Source organism: Cavia porcellus, unplaced genomic scaffold, assembly GCF_034190915.1.
Source record: "Cavia porcellus strain 051 isolate PalLab524CR breed Dunkin Hartley unplaced genomic scaffold, mCavPor4.1 scaffold_16, whole genome shotgun sequence".
In the NCBI taxonomy this organism is placed as follows: domain Eukaryota; kingdom Metazoa; phylum Chordata; class Mammalia; order Rodentia; family Caviidae; genus Cavia; species Cavia porcellus.
In genome coordinates, this window is record NW_026947499.1 from 13764297 (window position 1) to 13787767 (window position 23471).

A 23471-nucleotide genomic window follows, 5' to 3' on the forward strand; every position below is an offset into this window, starting at 1 on the left:
CGCACTGCACACTGCTTTGTTCGTTTGCACTCCGAAGGGCTGAGCTCTCATCTTACAGCCTAGCAGCTCACCTCTGACCTCAGAAGCTCACCACCAAAGTTCAGCAGGGATGCGGAGTCAGTGACACGAACACAACACCCAGGCCTAGGCCCACGCTGGCCACTTCCTCCACTTCCCGTCTCTGGAAGCAGCCTGGACCAGTACGTGGCAGCTACAACTGGGCCTGGAACTGGAGGCCCACCACACGCCGTGTTAAGAGCACATCCAGGAGGACGCCTGCAGGGGGCAGGCAGCGGTGGCAGGCACCGGGGCAGGCCGTGCTATGGACAGACCCTCTTGGAGTGCCATGAGCTCTTCTTCTATTTGCTTGTGCTATCACTACTTACTTATTTACGCGATGCTTTGCAGTGGAACGGCCTGTTTTCTAAGTGGAATCTGTAAGCACAGGCGCACACCCCCCTCCACACTTGCAGCTGAGCTGCTGTGGTACTCAGCATGTGGGAGCCTCTGCCCCATCCTGGAGGCAGGGATGGCACTCTCCTGCAGACAGCTGTGCCATGGCGAGGCCTCCACGGCAAGGCATGAACGCGGGCCCTGTGGCAGCACTGGGCTGCTGGAGACCTGTAAGGAAGCAGAGCATCCCATGGGGACTGCAGGGTAATCTAATCAGCAGCACTCAGCACTGAAGAACGCCAGGGCCGGGAATAATGAAGTCAGCACTCAGTACCGCGCTGCTCAGCCTGAGGGGCAGACCTGACCCAGAGGCACCGTGGACTCCGCAGGGCGGGGTGCCCTGTGCTCCCTGCACACTGACGCGGCCCTGGCCGCTCCACGGGATGCAGCCAGCACCTCCTCCACTCCACACTGACAAACGTCCCCCAGGGGGTAAAACTGCCCCTGGGGGAGAACGCTGCCCTAGATCTGCTGGAAAAGTGAGTTTGTCAGTATGTGAGCCCCTTGCTTGAGGGTCACAGGAACAAGAGACAGAAGAGTTAAGGCTTCTTCCATTTAGAAATGCGCATGAATAATCAGGAGGAAAGAGAGCTCAAGTGACAGGGGCGATGAACCTGTGTGAATGATAAATGGCCAATCGGAGCACGGAAGGGCGATCATCTCACTAAAAATTGAAAAAATACAAATTCACAGCACTGTGTATGTTATTGTTTAGCTTAGAACACAGACAGACAGAGATGCAAAATCGAACCCCCTTTTACTCTCGGGAACTCACCGCTCAGTACGAGTTTTGATACATAAAAGGCAATGTTATGAATTTTTTTAAAATAGTCCAGATACAAAGTAGAACACTGAAATGCAATAGCAAAGAGTTTAAATCTGGTAACAGCGTTACTAGGGTAGGACAGAGCACTATCATACACATTAGGTAGCGTACACTGGCGAGAACAATTCAGAGAAACACACACACTGTATATAAAAGGTACCATCACTGCGTTATTTGCAGTAGCAAACGAAGCGACCCTCCCTGGGCACGAGCTAACGGCCCTCAGCAGTGAATCGATCACAGTGCTGCAGAGCCATGAAACTGACACTGTGGCCAAGCACATCACAGAGGTTCCTGTGCACCATGCAAGGGTTGTTTTCATGAGGAGTAAGTGGCCTCCTCTCTTCCTAGAAAGTCACAGAGAAGGGGAAAATGGCTCCCACTTATCTCCAGGCTGTGTGAATGTGGGTCATTAATTTTACTGCTTGCTATTTTTGAATTATCTGAAATTTTCATCCTTACTAATAGTAAATAAGAAGGGCTCAGTAATTCCCAGTCCCGTCCATCCCCCCACCCCCCCAGGCTGCCGACAGCCACAGTGACCTCCTGCCCGTCCCGCAGAGATGGGCCCACTTTACAGAACGGCCTGCGAGTCCCGGGAGGAAAGCGCCTGCCCGAGGCCGCGTGTCTCCCGCCTGCGAAGGAGATGCCTAGCAGGCGGTCTCTGTGCACACACAGCCCATCCACCAGACTGTCAGGGGCCGTGCGGCCGTTCCCGTGTCCCCGTTTCCTCCCGGAGCCCCAGCTCACCGTCCACACTGGCTCCCGGGCCCCATCTGCCGGCCCTCGGAGCCCTTCACTCTGCAGTGTGCTCCTCCCTGTCAGGACACTTCCTATGCTGAGTTTCCAGTAACAGGGATGGCCAATAAAAGGCCCAAGATGGAGAGGACCGCTCACAACTACTCAGCTGCCTTTAGACCCAAGCTCTCAGTAGTTAATAATTTGTTTTCCTAAACTGCGGCAGCTCTTATCTTTACTTAGGGGTCTTTTCCTAAACTCTCAACATGCTAACATGCACTTTGCTGGGACCTGGACAAATAGAAGCACAGCAAAGCTCCCGCTGCAGCAAGGAAGCCAGAGACAGCCTGGGGCGTGGGGAGCAGCAAGGCGAGGCCTGCGGGGCGGCTGGGCCCCGACTTACTACACACAGTACGCTCACCCCAGCTGATTTGAGTACAAAAACATACTGCACGGCCAAATGCAAATGGCCTTGGGATACCGACCTAATTTGGATACGCCCACCACCCCTGACCGACAACTGACATCCAGAGGCCTCCGGGGAAATAGAGGGAGTGCGCACCGGGCCAGAATCAAGACGCGGCCTGGTCGGGTTCGGTCACTCCATCTCGGCAGGACTCGGGGGCATCTCACCCCTCTCTTTCCTCATCTCCGGAGTGCAAACACAAGTGTCGCTGCCTGGTCAGCAGAGGGCTGCAGTCCCTGTAGCAGAGCGGGGAATGCGGGGAAGGTGCTGTCCTAGGGCGCAGTGGAGGCCGTGAGCAGTGCAAGCACCCGGTAAGTCTGCATCACACCGCTCAAGGTCAAAACAGCCTCACACAGGGTGACAGCAGCACCCGCGAGGTACAGGCTCCACACCGAGCTGCTGAAAACCACGAGGGAAAACACTCGGCTCCCTCAGAGTTTGATCTCACACAGAAGCTCAAAACTGTTCAGGTTTTTTGTTTTTGTGTTTTGGATCTAATCTTACAGAACAGCTGCCTGACAGCTTACCCTCTAAGAAAACTTACTTAGTGGGGCAAATGATGTTAGGGAGGTAATTTTTAGAGGTAGCAGAGGAAGTTAAAGGAAACTGCCACGGCTTACTGCAGAAACATATACCAGAAGGCAAACAAGGCCCAGAGAAAAAGCTCAGGCGGAGGCAGGAGATCACCCGTGAGACCAGCCTGGATGAGGCAGTGAGTCCAAGGCCCATCGGAGCTACACGCAGAGTGAGAACCTGTTTCAAAGGAACACCCAGAAAAAAGAAAAGGGAAACAGCCGTCACACTGGGCACGCTGGGTGCACGCCTATAATCCAGCGTCCTGGGAGGCACGGACAGAGGGACCACAGGTTCCAGCCCTACCTTTGACAATTTAGTAAATTAGTGAGACTCTATCTCAAAATAAAACACAAAATATAGTTATAGTTCAGTGGAAAGACCCTGGATTCAGTCACCAGTGCTGGGGGAAACAAAAAAAGGGAGAAACAGTGCTCAAAGCAGATCACCAACCAGCACCCTGCTTCCAGGTCAGCCTGAACAACTGACACAATGAAACCAGCCTGGTGCGTGCCTAAGTTAGTAAGGGGTCCCGGAGGGGGTGTGTTCAAGGGACTCCTGAAGTCCCAGGCAGCACCCTGCAAGAGCCAGGATGTCTTAATCTCGGACCACACATTCCAGGCATAAGCGTGAGACGCAGCTGGAGAATGCACAGCGCTCCACGCCCGGGGTCCAGCACAAGCACAGCCCAGGCGCTTGGTGTCCTATTGGTGACGCTCACACGCATCCCACAGAGGGCAGGTAAAACTGTCCAGCCCTTTCACAGAAACTTGGGTTTTCAGCTTCAAAAGTCCTAGGGCCGCGGCGACAAACCTCTGGCACACGTGCCACAGCGGGCCAACGGCGTCACTGGAAGCCCTATGAGGTTTGCCATCCTTTGCATAGGAAAACTGTCTGCATCTGCGACAGCCTGAGGCCAATGGCAGGCGGGAATGCAGGGTACGATCACCTTACTGCCGGGTACCACCACAGGACAGGGGCCTCGGGCTCCCCTGCTGCCCTGGAGCAGGAAGCCAAGACCAGCTCCTCCAGGACAACGAGCAGGCTGCTGGCTCAAACAGGGCCCTCGCCTAGGGTGCACGGTAGGGTCAGAGAGACGGGCCTGAGGGCCCGAGGCACCGAAGTGCTGGTGGTTTCACCCAGGATTACAACAGTGTCTTTTGAGGTTTTAGATACCGAGAGGTGCCAGGACATGCCAACTAGGTTGTACGCAAGGCCCATTCTTGAAGACACTGTTAAAACCAAAAATAACTAAGAGACTATCCACATCCTAAGAGAGAATACCCACATCCTCAGAGACAAGCCATTTTATCTGGGTGAACACAGGGTTTTAAGCCATGAAACTGAGAAACCACAAAAGTAATTTCCTTGAGTATACTCAACTAGGATGGCAAGGCATTGTCCTGAATCAAACACTGCATTTCCCCACCACTCCAAAGAGATCCAATAAATAAACATACAGTGAGAGAGGGCCTGGATCAAAATGGCAGTGGACACCAGACAAACCCAAGTCCGGGTCCCTGTGCAGGCACCTGAGCCACATCTTGCAACAGCCAGCGTTGCTCCAACCAGCTCAGCCCGGCCCCAGGACCAGCTGAGGCTCTTGGCTGCTTGACTGAAGAGCTCCATCCGGTCGTGCTCTGTGCTGAGCAGAGCCTGGCGACACTATGGGAGGCCAGAGTGAAGGTGTCCTGGTACCCAAGTGCACCTAGCTCCTCCCGTGGACAGGCCTGGGCACTAGAGTGGGCCCAGGTGAGCTCCTCGGGGCCTCCTGCCGACTGTCTTCCGTCACGCGGGGAAGAGCTCCGGCGGGCTGTCTCCATAGCAGTACTTGGCTACGGGGTCCCGGTAGGTGTTCTCGTGCTGCACGCTCTGTTGGCAAAAGGAAGGCAGAGTGCAGTGTGAGGGCAGAGCTGCACACACCTCCCTTGCAATGCAGGCGCTTATGCCGCTGAGCTAAATCCCCAGCCCCCCAACCAACATTCTGGAACACAGGACATTCGGCACAGACTGCTTAAGAAGGGCACTGAGATGGACACATGTAACCATATAATTGTACTTATGTCCACCAGGGAGCTTTTTAGTAACCTCAATATGACCTAGATGGACTGAGACGATATTTTTTTTCAAATTGTTTCAAACAGATTAAGATCCAATAGATGTTGCACTTAACGCTGGGCTCCAAAGAAATTCTGTTCCCCATCAGGAGCCCTACGGAGATCTTACTCCAAATGGCTCCTAGGATGTTTATGGAACTCAAGTTCTGGTGCAGGAGCCAAACCCTGCACAACCACACTGGCTCCCCTTGGCCAGAAGAGTCCCAGTGTGATTTAGAGCAATCACGCCCAACAGCGAATCTGTTTTCATACAGGCAACCTGAATTTCTGGCTGGCCGAGAGAGCTCAATAATTAGCTTAAGATCAATGCTAAGCACTGAGTGTAAGTATTCATTCAATTTAGTAGAATGCAGCCAAGTCATCTCTTCCCCAGGACACCGGTATCATCTCACACTGAACCGCAACGGGAAATTTCTACAATAAAAAAGAAAAGGCAAAAAGTAGAGACACTTCACTTAGGATTGGGAATACCTCCTGGGTTTTATCAGTTAAGGGAAAAAATGCTTTTAACATGGTGACATCAAGAACAGCAGCCAGAGGAGAGTGCTTGTGTAACACACACATCTGGTGCTTCTCCCCAGAGCCGCGGCAGCCGCCCAGGCCCAGGCGCAGGCACAGACCTCTCGGCAGCCGTGGCAGGTGCGGGCAAGACGCCCGGAGAACACGGGGCCGATGACAGCACACTGATGCGCATCAACGCCTTGAGTTCTTCATGTATTTTTAAAGCCACCTGCCTGATCCCCTTGAATCCTAAATTAACCACAACCCTGCCTCAGAGCAAATTACTGCTCATTCCAAATGAGGGGTTTGTTGGGAAGCTTTAGTCAAATTTCAGTTAAAGGCGGGCGAGAGCATCTCTTAGGAGCTGACCTATTAGAATTCCATGCTGACTTAGAAAAATAATTTCATGTTTCCATTTAAGTGCGTCAGGTCCAGCAGACAGGAGAGCTGCAAGCTGTTGGACCCTGATTTAACAGAAACCCTTCACTTCCCTAACTTGGGTGACTCTCGCGCTGGCATCCTAAACACTATCACTGCCCCAAACTTTGGCAGCGTAGCTGCACTCCAGCCTCTCCTCCATCACCACTCCACTCCGTGTGCACCTGCTGGTCTCCTCCAACTGCTGACGCGCACCCGCCTCCCCGGCAAGGGCCCGCAGAGCTGCTGACCTGAGAGGAGGTCCTGCATTTGGCCAGACACAACTCGAAGTGGTCTTCGACTGCCAGGAAGAGGTTCTGGAAGGCCACGGCTGCCCGGTTGAGGAAGCGCTCCAGGAGAAGTTGCTATGGAGACAGAAGTTAGCACCTGTAATAATTCCCAGCCAAGCCAATGCAAGGTAACCTTGGCTCTCTCCTCAAGTAAAAAAATGCTGATATGGGGGAGAGAAGAGGGAGCCGGGTCTCTCAGGCACTGGATATCTGATCAGCAAAGCGATGGTCTGCTCTGCGAAAACCAAGTGATCGGGAACAGCTCCCTCGCAGACAAAGCTCCTGCAAAGCTCCTCTCTGACTTCCGTAGTCAGAAGAACACCCCACCGCCCCATGCCGGGCCTACAGCTCACCATCACACCAGTGCTGAAGAGAGAGGGCGGCCTGGGCAGCGCCCGCGTACCTTGCTGGGCTGCAGGCAGCAGGAGACACAGTACTCGTAGGCGCTGCAGCAGCCGTTGGCCAGGCAGCCGTCGCAGCAGTACTGCTTCGTGCTGGGGACGCTGCCATCGCAGCAGCCGTTGGCCAGCAAGTCCTTCCGCTCACAGACGTAGCCTGCAGGTCAGAGGTCAACCTCAGTAGGAACCATTCCCTACCTCCCTACCAAGGTGCCCAGGAAGCGGCAACAGAGACGGCACAGGAGCGAGAGAGAAGCTGGCAGCAGGGGACCGTAGCACGTAAGCACGAAGGACTCAGGGGGCAGACACCCTGATGAGGCTGGCTCCTGTTGTGATCTTCCTAAGTCCTTTCAGCTGCGGGTCTCTGCGGCAGCTCATCAACATGCAAGCCGTGCCCACAAGTTTGTGCTCTGACCTCTGCAAGCCAACCTTTCATCTGGGCCTGAGGGACAATACCATTTCTTCATTAAAAAAAAAAATCTAAAGATAGAGAAAAGGCATTAACTTACAAAAATGAGATCTTTCTAGGTTTGAGAAACAAATAATTCTTTAAAATATCTTTTAATGGTGCATGGCTGCAATCCCAGCACTCTGGAGACTGAAGCAGGCGGATCACCATGAGTTTGAGACCAGCCTGAACTACACAGTGATATCCCATCTCAGAAGACCAAAAGCTAAAAAATGTGTGTGTGTGTGTGTGTGTGTGTGTGTGTATACATATATATGTGTCATATAGATTTAAATGCTTATTGGTTGTTCAGTAATTTGGAGGATTTTTTGCATAGAAATAGTGAGGTCTAATCTTTTCAAATTTAGCCTGCTGGCAAATGTACATAGCAGGGACTCAATTACTCTTAGCATTAGGCAACATTATTCTCTACACCCAAGGAAAAGAAAACCTCCCAATTCCTGCACTTCTCAGAGACCCCATCACCTAGATGTATGAATCCCCTCCAATCAGTCAATTCATGCTCTATATAGAAAGAAAATCTCCTTACGGAAGCTAATTTATAATTCAGAGCTGATAAATAAGACACTTCGCTACCTCCTTCTGGAAGTGGGATAGAAAAATGTAGGAGTAAGTCCACAAGGGCCACCACTTGGCCCCTGCAAAGCTCCCAGGTGCCTGACGGGCCCACAGGTGTGTGCACGGGCCGCAGGTGGGGAGCAGCTGTTCCCAGCATCGCTCTGCTGCAGATGCCCCAGCTTCCTGGTCCTCAGAGAATGACACTTGAGGGTTGTTTTCACAAACTACTCTGGAAAACAAAGTCTGTGCAGAAGCAGGAGGCACCAAGAGAATGACGATGACATACTGAAAGGGCCTCACCTAATGCTTGGGAAACTGAGGCCTCAAGAGGATCAGACCCTGTTACCCAGGAACCGGCGCCTTTTGTTGCATTGTTAATTATGCTATTGTGTCTCCTAAATTAAGACAAGATGATTTTAATGTCATAGTCAATGCTTCTGGATTCTTCCCAGGTATTCCTATTCATTTTCTTTACAGCTATCAACAACAACAATAAACCCAAGTAAGCTAGCACTTTCCTCAAGTCTGTCCCAAATGATAAAACATACTGCAGCTCTGCCAGAAGGATGTAAAATACTGTGACTCTAACCCCACCTGCAGAGATCATCTCCCTGCCCGCTCCGCAGTGCAAATGTCAGTGTCCCGCGTTCCTCTCCTTCACAGGGCCAACCCCTGCATTTGGCCTAGAAACTGCAGGTCAAACTTCTGGGGAAACAAGTTCATCAGTGGCGATTGCTCATCTCGCTTCCCAAATCTACTCATGAAAATGTTACTTCAACAAGGAGTCCTGTGAGATCACAGCCTCAAAATGTGTTGCTACTGCCAGGGAAATTAACTTTCAACCTTTGAGAACTTTGTAATTCTAATTGGTTGTCTTATTTAATAATGTGTTAGCCTAGCAAAATTCATGGTGGCATCTGCTTGCTAAAAGGCATAAGTTGTTACAAGTTTTATTAAACCACTTCTTCAAATATCCATGAAGATAAAATAACGCTTGGATTTTCACTGATGGGTTGATTCTTGGAATTTTTCACTCAAGGATTTTGTGAGTCTTTGTCTCCCCTAAATTAATCAGGAGAAAAGTATTCTTTTGTTAGCTGTGATAAAAAAAAAAGGACTGTTTGCTATAATGTAATGCCAAATACTAAAGTGAAGGCTTAGACTTCCTGTTCTGTCTGTGAGAAATAGGCCCGCACATCACGTCCCAGCACCGGGCCCTCGTTAACCGGTGTGCTTCTTGTGCAAGCTTCCTCTCGTTACTCAGCTCCACTGTGTGCTTTTCTTTCCAAGGTGAGCAATTTTCCTCTGAAGCCTTTCTTCATTCTGAAATAATCTCATCTCAGTTTGAGGACTTTGAGATCTTTTTGAGAAAGTTTACTTTGTTATTTTGCAGGGATGTGATTTTCTTTTCATCATTTAGCAGTAATGAGCTGTAGCTTTCACTTTAAAGACAGCCCATGTTCCGTTCAAGTCAGCTTCATCACAAGCAGGTGGAGAGTCCTTTACAGGTCTGCCTTAACAATTCCAATACTGTCATGGTCATAATCCACTTGTTCTGAGACTCCTTCAAAAGGGGTGAAATTGTGCTTATAAACAAATTTTTAAACTTATGTTATTTGCAAACTGCTAGTTGAAAAAAAAGTCTGTGAAGCAACCAGGGAACTTTGAACACTAGCTATGTGCAAGGAGATACTGTTACTCTTGATGTGGCAATGGTATTTCGTGTCTATGGGTTATAAAGAGCCCCTGGCAGTCTTTGGCAAGTTGCTTAACTTGGTATCTATCCCTTCACCTACAAATGTGGCTTAGGTGTTGCGTAATCAAACAAGGTGTTCACAGAATGCTTGCAGCCCAGGGGCCAGTACTCTGTGGAAGGAGTCTCTCTGAGAGGGTCAAGCTACTGCCAAGTGGTGAGAGCGCTAGCAGATTCGGTCTGTCTCAGGCAGCAATCGCTTTTCTTTTCCTTTAAGCTTAAAAGAAAAAAGAAAGCCTTCCTCTGACATATTCACTGTAAGAACACATTTGAACTTGTCTGCAATTCATCTGAAATTATCTGGTCAGCCCATCAAGCAGTGCATTTCCTGAGTGTCAACATTCTGTGGGCTTTTTTTTTTTTCAGGAGGAATACTTAGCTCTTATCCTACAGATTTCAGATCAAGATAAGAAGGAAAGACCATCCAAATCCAAAGCCAGGACACTGGAGGGAACAACAGGAGTGGCCTGAGGGCTGGCGGACGAGCACTGGAAGCTGCAGGCAAGAGAAAGTGTCAAGAGCTACAGTCATCAAATCAAGACGCCCTGAGCCGAAGGGAACCTGGACCAGTGAGTTCAGTGTGAAAGACACAGAAGACGGGAAACCCCGAAGTGAGCACGAAGGGAAAACGCACTGTAGAAGGATCTCTACTAAAAGCAGAACTCTACAACGGCCCAGCTGTGGGAAGCAGGGCGGCCACCTTACCCAGCTCGTCTGTGATGAGGTGCTTCCCCTGAATGGAGTTTCGGCACTGATTGCTTGGCCGGCTGCTGTTGCCCAGGTTAAACTGCACCTTCCACGGGATGGGCTGGTCATGGTCTGGAATCTGGAGGAGACTCCGATCTCTCACCGCCCTCTCCTCCTACAATGAGATCATCAAAGAGAAGGCTAAAGGACCTTTTCTTGAAATCTTATGAATTTTTCATAGAAACTACAGGAAGGGGATAGAAACATTGAAAACCTTGCTCTACAGGAATCTGTACTCTGCCAGTATAACCCAAAGTCTGAGCAAAGTAATGAAATAAGCCAATATGAAAAAGCAGGAAGTTAAGGCATATTTACACACATAGCCCAGGATGATCTGCATATTATAAAAGTGTATAAAAGTGTTAGTTTTATGAAAAAAATTTGGAGGGAAAATGTTTTGAGGTTTTTTTTTCCTGATTACAAGTCATTAAATTTTTTCTTGTTAAAACAGACACACTGCAGAATAGAATGCAAAATTTGAGTATTTTTAAAATAGAAGGACTTTTTATGACCATTATCCCCGACTGTTACCAGACACATCTAAGAACACAAGGTCCAAGAGCTGGGGATTTAGCTCAGTGGGATAAGTGCCTGCCTGGCAAGCACGAGGTTCTGAGTTTGCTCCTGGGTATCCAAAAAAAAGAGGAACACATGGTCCCTTACATTTGTAGTTGCACAGACCTTGCTATATGTTCACAAGGAACCTGAATTAAGGGCTGACTGTAGGGGTCAGAGCAGTCTCCTGTGAAGGAATACCAAGTACGGCTGGATGTGCTGGCACACTCCTGTAATTGCAGCATTCCGGAGGCTGAGGCAGGCTCACTGCAAGTTTGAGACCAGCCTGGACTACACAGCAAGACCTTGTCTCAAAACAAGCAAACAAACACCAAAAACACAAAGCCAAGTATGCCAGGCTTGCAAACATTTCTCCACAGAAGCCATCCTGCTGGACGGGTGGAGGGAGAGGAGCTGCCCTGGGACACAAGTCTAGACCTTTCTTCTTCATCTTCAAGCCAAGCCCTGAAGTAACAGAGCTTTTAAAACTGCCTTTTTTTATACTGTTAAAGAAACTAAGGAGGAAGGCGCCCTGGTGCCAGAAAACAAGCCAAGCATGAGACAGCCATCTTCTGGATGCTTCAATTCATTATTGGAAAACAAAACAATTACAAAAGACTCTCCCAGAGGCTTTCATGGACATTAAACATTCGCCATTCTAATAGAGTTCCGTGGCTTTTGCCATTAAGAATGATCTGTCATGTGTCACTTTTTAAGCAAAGGGGGCTGACTTTGAAAATCTAATAGCAAAGCTTATTTACTTTTTAAAAATGGAAAAGATCTTTCTACTTACTAAGGTTTCTTTAGGAAAATAATCTGGGGACCACTATTAACATTTAAAATATACACAACCATGTACTATTTGTCCCAGCAAACCCTTTTTTGAGGACCACTCATCAGAGAACACCAATGTGTAAAGGTGAATAGGGGTGTTAACTACAGTGCTGTTTCAACGCAGAAAAGACTGGAAAGCCGACAGGAAGTGCCTGAATAAACACTGGCACAGACCCACCAGTAAAATCAAGCTAGGCTGAAGTGACAGCTACCTAGGTAGTTCTTAAACCTACCTGGAACATGTTATGCACAGAGCTCCCAACAAATTCTAGGTCTGTAAGACTTAGAATCGAATCCTATAGACAAGGAAGGAAGTCTGTGTGGAGGAGACTCGCTAAAGTACGCAGATGACTGTAACAGGTGGGCAGGGCTGCAAACTGCTGCATATCTGTAATGTGTTAAGCGAAAACACAAGAAGCAAAACCACACACGGGATGTCATGACTATAGAACACGGGCAGTCAGACCTGTACCTTGCCAAAGACACAGAAGACACGGTACGATTATTACTGCGGGAGGGACATGAGTAACTATGAAAAGGTCATCCTCTTTGGGGTATTATTTTCAACTTAAAATAGAATTTAAAACATGCTTAGCATTAATAATAGGAGCTCAGTGAAGAATTTATAAGAAGTACATTATCTTTGCAACTTTTCCGTTAAGATGTAATTATTCCACAATAAAAGACTTTTTTTTTTAAACAACAGACAAAAAATGATTCCAGCATTAAAGACAGCAATTACTCACAAGCCCATCACTTCAAAAAAACCGTATTAGGTTTTGCTTATTAGCTTCTGGCCTCTGACTCTGTTTATACTACAAATTAGGATGTTTTACATTTAACTCCTTTTGACATTAATTGAATACTACAGTATTTCCAAATACCTACATTATCCTGATCGTCACATTTTCAAGATTATATAATAATCCATCATGCTGATGCGCCATGATTTAGGGAACACATGCTCCATAGATCAACATCAGGCCCAGGCTTTTAGTAACACAGCACAGCAATAAAATGCGGGGGTTTAAAATACCTTGAATAATTGTAGTGGTAAATACTAAATGGTCCCAAATAACTTCCCCAAAGTTTTAGCCACCATTTGTAATGCTGTCAGCATTTAAAGAACAGTGTACTTCCAGTGCCACCAGACTAGGGAAAAAAAAAAAAAAGAACAGTGTACTCAATTTTACCACACCTCCATCGCTACTAGATTTGCTTCTTTCATTTACTAAGTATGTACAAAGTAGTCCCTTCACAGTGGTCTTAATTTCTGTTCCGCTCCTCCCTTCTCTTTCTTTCTTTCGTTTTTGTTTTTGTGTTTTTTTGAGACAGGGTCTTGCTATGCAGTGCAGGCTGGTCTCGAACTTGCAAGATCCACTTGCCTCAGCCTCCCAAGTCCTAGGATTACAGGAGTGTGCCAACATGCCCAGCGTCCTTCTGTTTCTTTTAAAATAAAGAAGTGACACTAGTGGGCGCAGGACAGTTACACAAAAACAACATCCGTATTCTCAGTTACTACAGGAGGAGCTCGGCGCAGGCCTCTCGGGGACTGGACAAATCACTTCTGTACACACTGCTTAACTACCTGTAAGTTCATCCCCAGCTGCCCTACTGGGACCGTATCAGTTAACTGCATAATCAAGCTATGTGCGAGCTAAACTGAGCTGCAAATGAGACCCTGAATACATTAATAGTCATAAAGACTATTAAGAGGCCAGTCAGAGGAGAGTAAACTGGCTCTTACAGTAAGGTTCACAGTGTCCAGGCCAGCCTGTTATTCTTTCCGAAGGAAAACAAGAGTTCAGGGACGAGTGCACCTCAGATGGACCTCTGTGGGTCGGCGTATTCCCGGTAAACAGCAAAGCCATTCTCCCAGCACTTGAACTTGTTTTCAAACATGAATATTCAAGACTTTGCCAAAAGGCCTGTGAGGAGGACAGAGATGACATAATGCACTGCCTTGGCTCCGCTCTTCTTCTGAAGGCCCAGCCTGCAGGCTGTGGAGAGGGCATGCTGGGACAGCGCTGGCCATGCAGCCATGGCAGGGAGTCTCAACCTTTCCCAGCTGCCTCCCAACCTCCCCGGAGTCTCCACTCTAAGCTCTTCCCACGGACTTGTGTATTTCTTTTCATTCAAGGTTTTTTCAAAGGTATGAATTTTCACACCGTGCTGCAGATGCGGAGACAGAGGCAGGCAAGTCCCCTCCAGGTCCCGTGTGAGCGCTGGCTGCCACGTTAGCACAGACATCCTCACGGGGACTCGGGGGTCTGCAGAAAGGCACGGGAACAAAAAGGAGCAAGACTATCCCAACTTTCTTCTTAAGTGGAAGGGGCTACTGACACATTCTTACTGTCACTGCACGGTACTCTGCTCTAGACTTTCAAAAGGTAAATTAGTAACTGCTCTGTGTTAGTTTAGAGATTATCAAGGGTCAGATGAGATAAATGCCCCATGTAAACAGTGAGCACTTCACCTAAGGCACTGCTGCTCTGAAAGGTTTGTTTCTGAGGGCCGGGGATGAAGCCCAGTGTCCCGCACTTGATTAATAAGCCCATGCTTACACATGTCAAAGAGGAGAGGGCAAAGGCGGGGCACCCAAGGGCCTCATATTTGTGAAACGCAGCTTGATAGAGGAGGACAAAAAGCATTGGAGCTCTTAAAGATGGTGAAAATGCTCGTGTGTTCAGCTTGTGTCTCAGTCAGATGAAGAAAACAAGCGCGGAGGGAGACGGAAGAAGCAGGCCGAGCAAAGGCGCAGCCGGCCGGCGGCGCGGCTGCAGGGGACGGCTTCTTCCTCTGCTCTCACAAACTGGAAGACACGGGATCATGGTAAATGCCGCAAACCCAAGACCAAAAGCCAGATTCAAACTCTCTGATGATTTCTTTTACTCCAGACAGCGTTTAAGTGGGCACCAATTTACATACTCAGCAACTGCCAAAGACAGAAATACACTCTCAGAGTTACACAGACAGCTCTGGGACTTGCCAGAGTCACAGGATCTCGAGGTCTCTGTCCCGTTCAACACTGGTCTCCCCCCCACTCAGGCCAGGGACTCAGCCAGGCCCACCCTGCTATTCCATCATGGCGTTCTGTGAAGTTCTGTACTGTAAATCACCCCACTGACAATCTCTCTCCTCACCCCTGCAGATTACAGGCACGAGAGAACAGAGGCGTCACCTGCTGAACCCCGGCTCTCAGCACCTCCCCTGCACACTGTGGGGTTCGCTACACACTGGTAAAGAAGGTGCGCGTCCTCGTCACCTGGCCCAGTCCCCATCCAGCTCCCTCCCCTAGCACCATCCACACCAACAGTCCGGCCCTCCATGTCCTCTCTAACAATGCGCTCTATCCCCCAAAGCATTAATTAACATGGAATCTAAAGAAAAGAGGAATCCCAAGCAGCAGAGGCTAGTCGACTACTCTGCTGGCAAAACCCGCACCTGCTCCCCACGTTCCGCCTCACCCCAGCGGGGATGCAGATCACAGGGCACTTTCAAGCCTTCCTGGCCACTTCACAGGAACACAAACACCTGCCCTCCCACCACTCCACTCTGCAGCAGACAGAGCAAGCTTGCCCCGATACAGGGCCACCAAGGGGCAGATGGCCAAGCCTGAAGCCACACACAGCACAGAGCAGCAGCGCAAACAGGCGGACATCCACAGGCAGGATGCAGCAGGCTGGTTAAGCTCAAGGTGTTTGTCCTGGGAAGTTAACAGGCATGGAAAAGTTACTGAGGACCCTGACAGGTGCACCTACATGAGTTCGGCTACTAGTGTCTACCACAAGGACAACCGACACATATTTTTAAAAATATTTTAACTCAAGTATTCATTTAAAAATAATGAACTCATACTATGCCAGCATTTTTTTGTGTGGCAAAATTTTTTTGAAAAATTTAATGGTAAGAGGGGCAATGTTTTTAAACTTCTGCGAGTCTTTGTAATGTCTGGCTTAGTGGGAGACAGTTGGATTCCGCTGTCTTCCTCTATACTCAAGCTGCAACAATCTGGTGTTTGGGCTGAAGCACAGGAAGAAAATCTACCTCACACAGATGTGGAGCTGGAAAAGGATGGGAACCCAACAGCTTTTGCAGGAATTATGATGATACTATGCCATATTTAACACCAAATACTACACTGAAACTTGACACACGTAATTTCTTTCAGGTGCCTCGACATGGTGCAATACTTTGGGAAAACAGTCATGCTGTCTTCAAAAAGTTAAGCGAGGAGTAACTTGAGACCAAGCAACCCTACTCCTGGATATGTGCCTGAGAGAAATGACAACACACCCACACAAAACCTATGAGGGATGCTTGTCACAACACCACTCTGAAGAACCAACAGGTGGAAAGAAACCAAATGTCTATTGATAATGAGAAAATCGATGGACGCTCACGTGGAATATTGACATAAAAATGAAGTTCTGATACAGGCTGCAATACAGATCGATTCTGAAAACACTGTGCCAAATGAAGCACGCCAGTCACAAAAGACCACATGACTCCATTTATATAAATATTTAGAATAAGCTAATCTATAGAAACACAAAGTAGGTTAGTGATGACTTTGAGCTGAGACAGAGAGATAGAAATACTCTAAAATAAGATTGTGGCGAATTTACTAAAGACCAGAGCTGTACGCTTTAAATGGATGAGTTACACAATTATACAAATGCAAATTATATCCCAATGTAACTGTTGCCAAAAAACAGTTCAGTACCACGTTGTCTCTAAAACCACGTCAATGAATTTTTCATACTGTTACAATAAAATCCATGAGTCTATCTTGTTCTTTGAACAGATCTTATGCAGATCATCCAAATGTTGACACATTTTATTATATCAAAAAACCACATTTGTTAATATCACCAATGATCTAATAGAAAAACCTGTCAAGTGTTGGGAAGTTATCAAGCTCAGGGTAGCAGATAGCACATTTCCCAAAATTCTAATTTTCACCTCCAAGCTTGAATGTTATCTTTGGCAACAAATGATGTCAGATGCTTCCTGTGAAGGAACAGGCTCGTTTCATTAGTTTTCATCTACCCAGTATCCAAATCTGGATAACTATGGCTCGTTCTTTCAGGTAGAAATGGTGCTCCATGAAAACAGTAGTGAGCCACTAGTTCAGCTTGCAACTAAGCTGTCCAGAGCTCTTCTTCAAGGCAGGCACCACATTCTAGCAGAATGGTGCTTGGAACGCCTCTTTCCCATCTCCTTGTACACAGAAGATGGGTGCTCAAGGGTCAAGGGTTAGCAAACTTAAGTCATTTTTACCGCAAATACGCTACTGAAGAATGCAAGCTACTAGCTGGGCGTGGTGGTGGCTCACGCCTGTAATCCCAGCACTCGGGAGGCTGAAGTGGGAGGATTGTTGTAAGTTCAAGACCAGCCTGGGCTACAAAGTGAGCTCAAGGCCAGCCTGAACTGCATAAAATGAGACCCCGTCTCAAAAAAGAAAAAAAAGAATGCAAGCTACTAGCATCATCAGATGCCACTGACTTGATTCTAGTTTTACTCACCATTTCTTTTGCAACATGAATGAAAGTATCAACACATGAAAAACAAACCAAGAAAACAAATAAGATGTTAAGAATACTGTGAAAGCCATTCTGATCATCCCAGAGCCCCTGAAAAGGTCTGTGGACCCCCCAAGGTCTGTACACCACAATGGAAACTCATGGGGTAAGTCGTGGTGACAAACCTACGGCATGTGTGCCACGGCGGACTATCTGCATCACTGAAAACTCTGAAAGGTTCACTGTCCTAAGAAACTAAACCTCAGGAGCTTAAAAGGACAGATTCCTACCTGCTCATGGTACCAGTCTAAAACAGGTGAGCCTACAGTTCTGCTCATTCTTATCTCTCAGGCTGCCGGAGGCCCCATCTCAACAGGAAGGCAGGGCAGGGGAACAGGTACTGCCCAAAGCCTGAAAGTGACCTCTTACCGTGAGCCAAAGCCAAAGGTCACATCTACTTGAAAAGGGGGTGGGGAATCATCCCACCTGCATCCAGGGAGGGTGACCACGGCTGAGAGCATCTCTATTGATTCCCACAGGAGGCCAGGAAAGGACACAAATGTGTGCGTGGCTCAGGGGACAACACACACCAATGACCTGAAGCATGCAGTTTGGCTCAAACCCCTGAGTGTCACTGGACAGGAATGCAGACCGCATGCTAACAAATCCCTTGGTTTTTTAGCAGAAGCAAGGTGATTTATTTGAAATCACATACATTTTTAATTCCACCTCTGAAAATCACTGTGCAAACACGGCAGGCTCACTGTTTCATCTCTGCCACAATGTTATGAATTAAAAACATGAGCTTTAAAATCAGGAACACCTGCAGCAGACTCCAACCTGCACCTTCAGAAGAGAATGAAATCACTAACCAAGGAATTCCTAGAAAAGCAAAAGGAAAGAAAAGAAAGCCACAAGAGTAAAACAGCCAAAAGGACATACAGCGAAACAGGGAGGACAGCCAAACCGTCCTCCATCGGTATCTTTTTCACTTTACCAGCAGTTAGGGAAATGTAAGGCAAATAAATTCATACAAACCAAGATTTAAAACATGAAAAAAGAAATGGGCAAAAGAGAGAAGCTGGTCATTTCTAGAAAAGGTAATCCAAATGGGCTGAAGTATATGAAAATACCTTCCACATAGTGGCACGTGCTTGTAATCCCAACACGCAGGAGGCTTAAAAGTTTAAGAGTAGGGTGCTGGGGATTTAGCTCAGCAGCGTAAGCGCCTGCCTTGCAAGCAGGCAGTCGTGAGTTCGATCCCTGGTACCAATAAAAAGGAAAAAGACAAAAAAAAAAAAAAAAAAAAAAAGTTTAAGACCAGCCTGTACTCACAGCAAGATCCTACAGCAGAAAAAGCGCAAGTTCTACATGGGAATACACCAATTAAAACACAAGTCCCTTCTCCAAACATCAAACTGCAAGAGCAGACAGGCTGACAACACGCTATTAAAGGTGTGGGGAAAGAAACACACTCTTTCATTTCTGTTAGAGCAGCAAAGTGGCTACTGAGACTTCTGAGACCTACGTTCCCTGGGGAGGACGAGGTGGACGGGCACACACTATGTGGCCAGGCCAGCTTCAGCAGCCACGCACTGCTGGGAACTGAACAGTTTCCCTAAACACCCATACGGTAAAGCCACAGACCATAACTTTTGTGAAAACTTGTCATAAAAAAATGACGACACCATGCTGGAGTACTTAAAAAGCAGTATAATCTCAGAGCAGACAGCATCACACTAAGTCTTGAAGAGTTAGCAAGAGTGTGTGCTAGACTAAGAAAAAAGCAAAAATCATCCCAATTAGAAGACTTATTTGTTTGTTCAACTAATATTTTCATTTCCATGAAGAGCTGGGCAGTATTTCAAGGGCTGGGGACAAGACACACAAGGTCCCTTTTCTCATGGAAGTTAAATTCAAAAACAGTGAGGAGAAACAAACAAATGAACAAGAAACATTCATTTAGTGATTCCTTCACAAGGAAAATAAACTAAGTGTACACTAGTTACTAAGTATGGCCTAACTCACCAGGTACAGTCAGCCCGAACTGAAACCACAAAAAAGATTAAATCACACCGAGATTCTAGAGCAAAATCTGGAGCTTTATCTGAGTATAACAGGAAGCCAAAGAATTGAAAAGGGTGCAGTTCTGTGACAGGAGCTTTATAAAGATGACCTGGCTAAAGAATAGACAGGAAAGCAAAGGAAGCGAGACTTGCTGGGTTACTGCAGTGGTTCAGGCACAAGATGACACTGCCTTTGCCTAGGATGGCAGCATGACAATCAGGACACGGGGGCAGAGTCAGGATACACTGCAGAGGCAGAGCCAGCGTTGTAGCTGTAGGGGATGTCAGAAAGGAAAGAAAGACACACTGGCAGCTTGACTACCTGGGGAACACTAATGCCCCGTGTGAGCGTGGGAAGACGAGGGGGGAGCAAGCACCAGCAGAGAAGAATCAACAGTTCTGACTGCTCCAAGCACAGGAAACCTACAACACACTCAAAAGGAGATACCAAGTGGAAAGAACCAGGGGCTGGGGACAGGGAAAGGCGAGCTATGGTGTCTCACAAGCTGAACAGTTATAGGGATGGATGATGATGATGGTTGTGCAACATTAGAAACACATTTACTACCTCTGAGTGGTACACTTTAAGTAAAATTTAAGAGTATTTAATGGCAAAAATTTGAAAGGAGAGGGGGAAAAGAAAAAGATGTCAAGTAGGCGATCTGATAAGAGAATTTGGGGTTTTCTGCAGAGGTTCAGGCTGAAGTACCCTGGGAAATCAACACCATACAGCTGTTAAACAGTGCTAGAATCACCCAAGCCAGGTGTCAGGTAAAAAGGAAGATGATACAGAGAGGGCGCCAGACTTGGGGAAGGATCTGGGGAAACAGAAAACTGACTAAGGGACTAGGGATTTAGCTCAGCGGCATAAGCGCCTGCCTTGCAAGTGTGTGGTCATGAGTTCGATCCCTGGTACCGATAAAAAGAAAAAGACAAAAAAAAAAAAAAAGATACAGAAAACTGACTTGCTCTTTCCACACATCCTGGCCAACAAAAGAAACTCAGAATCCTCTGTGTTTGTCTAAGGTTGGAGGTCAGGGGATATAATGCCTTTCACTTACCATTCATATATTTTATTTGTGAACTTGATCCCTGAAGAGTGCAAAAGCAGAGTGAGGCTCTTAATAACTACCTCAGGACGACTGCATCATTACCGAAGCAGTTTCTGCCTGGTACATTCTAGGGAGTTCGGTCTAAAAACCTCAAAGCCATCTTAGGACACGCGATCTCAGCACTCTGGGAGGCTGAGGCAGGAGGATCGCAAGTTTGAGCCCAACCTGAACAACTTTGCCACTCAGGGCCTTGGTAAGACCTTGACGGGCTGAACACAGAGCCGCCTCCACCCAATTAAACGGAGCGCGACCAGGGCCCCTACACCTCTCCCAGTGTTCTGAGTGTACCTGTCTAACGCGCGGGTGCCACTTCTCGTTGGACCGCGGCGATGAAGAACCCAGAAGAGCCACGCCCCCTGCTAGCCCAGACGGGAAGGATGCGGAGGTGCTCATAGGAAACGGCCTCAGCAGGATCGCCGGTCTCAAGGTGTTCGAATCCCGGCTCTGTCCTGACCCTGCAGCCCCAGTGCCCCGGGCATCAGCTCCTCTCCCGACCCCAAGAGGCACGGACGACGTGCGGCACAGGCCAGGAGGCCAGGGGACCGGGACAGACCCGGCTCGGCGGGCGGCAGCGACCACTGACCTGCTTGAAGGTGCTGCTGAGGAAGTAGACCAGCGACAGCCCGAAGACCAGGGCGAGCACCCACCTCTTCCTCAGAAGCCGGCGCCACAGCAGGGCCGCCAGGTTCACCATCCCGGCGCGCAGGCGGGGCGTGGCGGCCGGGGCGAGAAGCTGGAAAGACCCGGGGACCCGGTGGCATGGCTCCTACACGACAGACGACCCCATCCCTGGCGCCGGGCCGGCCTCCGTGGCCTTGCAAGCTCCCGGCAGCCGGCGCGCGTCGCCCCACGTGACCCCGCCCCACGGCCCGCCTCCGCCTGTGCGTCACCGGCAAAACCCTTTGGACGTCCCTTCGCCATTGGTCGTGGCGGATTGGCGGAATCCTATTGGCTAAACCTAGACAAAAGGGGCGGTTCATATTGTGCACGTGGCTGGCCTGGGCGTACACTGGTCCTAGCGCCCCGCCCATTGGATCTATGCTCAAACCCCGCTAGAGGCCGGAAGCACTCGGAAGTCACGTGCTGCTCAAGTCGCCACAGTGATTGGCTCAGCTAGAGGTAAATGATGCGGCCGTGATTGATGAATTTTTCTTCACCCCGGCCTGGTCTTTGTAGACTCCTGGCCTTGCAGTGCGTTCTGCGGTGTAGTTTGAGTGTATGAATGAGAAGCGCGCTAGTGACTTTGTATCCTCCGTGCACCTGCTTGCTTTCAGTGCGGGCAATGCAGGAGACGCTGCTTTGCAAGCTTCTCGGTGCAGACCTTTAATGGCCAGGGGGCACAACTGAAAATATGGCAAGCATCGAAAAGTCTCGCTGCGGATCTTCATAGAGAGACAGTAGGATGTATATGACAGAAGACTGAAAGGCTTCTCAGCTAGTTATTCAGATGCATCCTGCGTTCGAAACTGTGTTCTAAGATTCACTATTGGAATAGTTTTGCACGGCCTGTTTCCGACGAGGGATGTGAGGTCCCTTCAAAAGCAAGCATCTGAAAATACAGTCTTGGGCGTTTGATGGTGTATCAGACTTGTGGATGGTAACTTTGTGATACTGTGTTTTATTTTTCCCAAAGTTTTGGCATTGATGGGTGATGTTGGTAGGGGAGGGTTATTAAAGCAAGATTGCAAGTTTATAGAATGAACTGTCCTGTATCCTCTATAAATGAAGATGGTGCTGCTGACTCCTCTCTTAGCTACTTTTCCAAAAGGAAGAGGTGGCTGCGTTGTTGGAAGTGGCCCTGGTCGGGGTTAGGAAGCCACTAGGCATCCAGTTACAGGACCTCAGCTAAAAGTTAGATACCTGTTTGTGGTCCTGGTACAAGGAAGTATTCCAAGAGGCTAAGCTATCCATGGAAAGTATATGGTCTTTATTTCTTCCCAATATGAAAGATGGGGCAGAGAACAAGGGATCTCAAAAAAAAAGAAAGAAAGAAAGAAAGAAAAAAAACCAGCTGGGAGACCCATGGTTTTCTTCATTGAATAATACTTGAATTCTATCTTTGTCAGGCAGATGCAGAGATAGAGGAGCAAAGGAGGTAAACAGGATCTCTGTTATTGTAGCATTTACGAGGTAAATTGTAGCATTTACGTAAGTGGGAGGGCAAATCACAAGTAAATATACATGTAAATAACTAATAAGTGTTGGGTAGAAAATGAAACAGGCCAATGTTTCCCAGGAAGGTGGGAAAAGAATGCTTCTGGGAGAAGGTGGCGTTTGACCTGAGGGAGCCAACTTCAGGAGGAAAAGCATTCCAGAAAGAGAACAGCAAGTACAAAGGTCCTGAGCCAAGGGCAAGTTGACATGTTGGAGGAGCAGTCACCCCAGTGAAAGGAGGGGCATCATACAAGGAGAGCGAAAGGAAACAAAGCTGGAAAACAGGTGAGAATGCTTTTAGGCATTGGACAGAACTTGGGTATTCTGGTTACAGTGGGAAACCATTGAGGGATCTAAACATTTTCTGTATTACCCAATAAGGCCTCATAATTTGACATAAGACAAAATATGTTAGAACTAAAATCAAAGAACCTCAAAGAGGGAGACCACTCCCCTCCAGGGCTACCCAGAGATCTTGAGCAGATGGAGCAGATGGGGACCAGCGATGTCCCAAGACTTTGCAGATTTGCAGTATCCCATAGACCGATTACCCAAGTGTTCTGTGCTGTCTAGGGCTTGGGGACTCTGGCAAGCTCCCTGACCTGGGCATCTCTCTGGTGAGGAGAAGAGGGCAGGCCTGCTGTCCTGGAGATCCTGTGGTCACCTCATCAGGAACCCTGAGTGCCCACTTCAGGTGTCATCAGCATGGGGTTCTGAAGTCCATGTGGCTCCTTGCTGCGAACCAGGTGAAGTATTTCCAGGAGAATTCATACTCCCAATTAATTAACTTTTTTCCAGTACTAGGGGTTGAAGCCAAGGCCTCTGCATGTTAAGCAAACACTCTATCACTGAACTACATGCCCAGCCCTTCCATTTTGAGACAGAATCTCACTCAACTATACGGGCTGTCCTCCAACTT

The 23471-nt window shown here is 48.2% G+C and overlaps 2 protein-coding genes across 9 annotated transcripts in view; one reads left to right on the forward strand and one right to left on the reverse strand.

Moving 5' to 3' along the window:
• Nucleotides 1-1191: 1191 nt before the first annotated feature.
• Spring1 (SREBF pathway regulator in golgi 1) lies at nucleotides 1192-21270 on the reverse strand. 4 transcript variants are annotated; one of them, XM_013141955.3, is made up of 5 exons: nucleotides 21046-21269; nucleotides 10265-10421; nucleotides 6785-6936; nucleotides 6343-6456; nucleotides 1192-4928 (listed from the first exon to the last, which is right to left on the reverse strand). In XM_013141955.3, the coding sequence occupies exons 1-5, from the start codon at nucleotides 21157-21159 to the stop codon at nucleotides 4845-4847; spliced, it is 621 nt and encodes a 206-aa protein (XP_012997409.1). In that variant the 5' UTR covers nucleotides 21160-21269; the 3' UTR covers nucleotides 1192-4844. The 4 variants fall into 4 exon arrangements, with proteins under 4 accessions (XP_012997409.1, XP_003477832.1, XP_023416434.1 ...); XM_003477784.5 differs by having other exon boundaries at nucleotides 20982-21234; XM_063225708.1 differs by lacking the exon at nucleotides 1192-4928 and adding an exon at nucleotides 4941-5587 and having other exon boundaries at nucleotides 21046-21270.
• A 157-nt stretch (nucleotides 21271-21427) lies between these two features.
• Nucleotides 21428-23471, forward strand: part of Rnft2 (ring finger protein, transmembrane 2) — a 73206-nt gene continuing 71162 nt past the window's right edge. The window contains exons 1-4 of one of the 5 annotated variants that reach the window (XM_063225711.1): nucleotides 21524-21995; nucleotides 22465-22528; nucleotides 22635-22837; nucleotides 23126-23298. In XM_063225711.1, coding sequence (XP_063081781.1) covers nucleotides 23275-23298 — 24 coding nt within the window. In that variant the 5' untranslated portion in view covers nucleotides 21524-21995; nucleotides 22465-22528; nucleotides 22635-22837; nucleotides 23126-23274. The other 4 variants (XM_063225712.1, XM_063225713.1, XM_063225709.1 and 1 more) reach the window with 4 other exon arrangements.

Coding starts and splice junctions, on each gene's coding strand:
- Spring1 (XM_013141955.3), bottom strand. CDS start 21,159: ATGCCACCGGGTCCCCGGGTCTTTCCAGCTTCTCGCCCCGGCCGCCAC. Junction 10,422..21,045: donor CGCCGGCTTCTGAGGAAGAG/GTGGGTGCTCGC, acceptor ATCTCATTGTAG/GAGGAGAGGGCGGTGAGAGA. Junction 6,457..6,784: donor GCTGCCTGCAGCCCAGCAAG/GTACGCGGGCGC, acceptor CTGTCTCCATAG/CAACTTCTCCTGGAGCGCTT.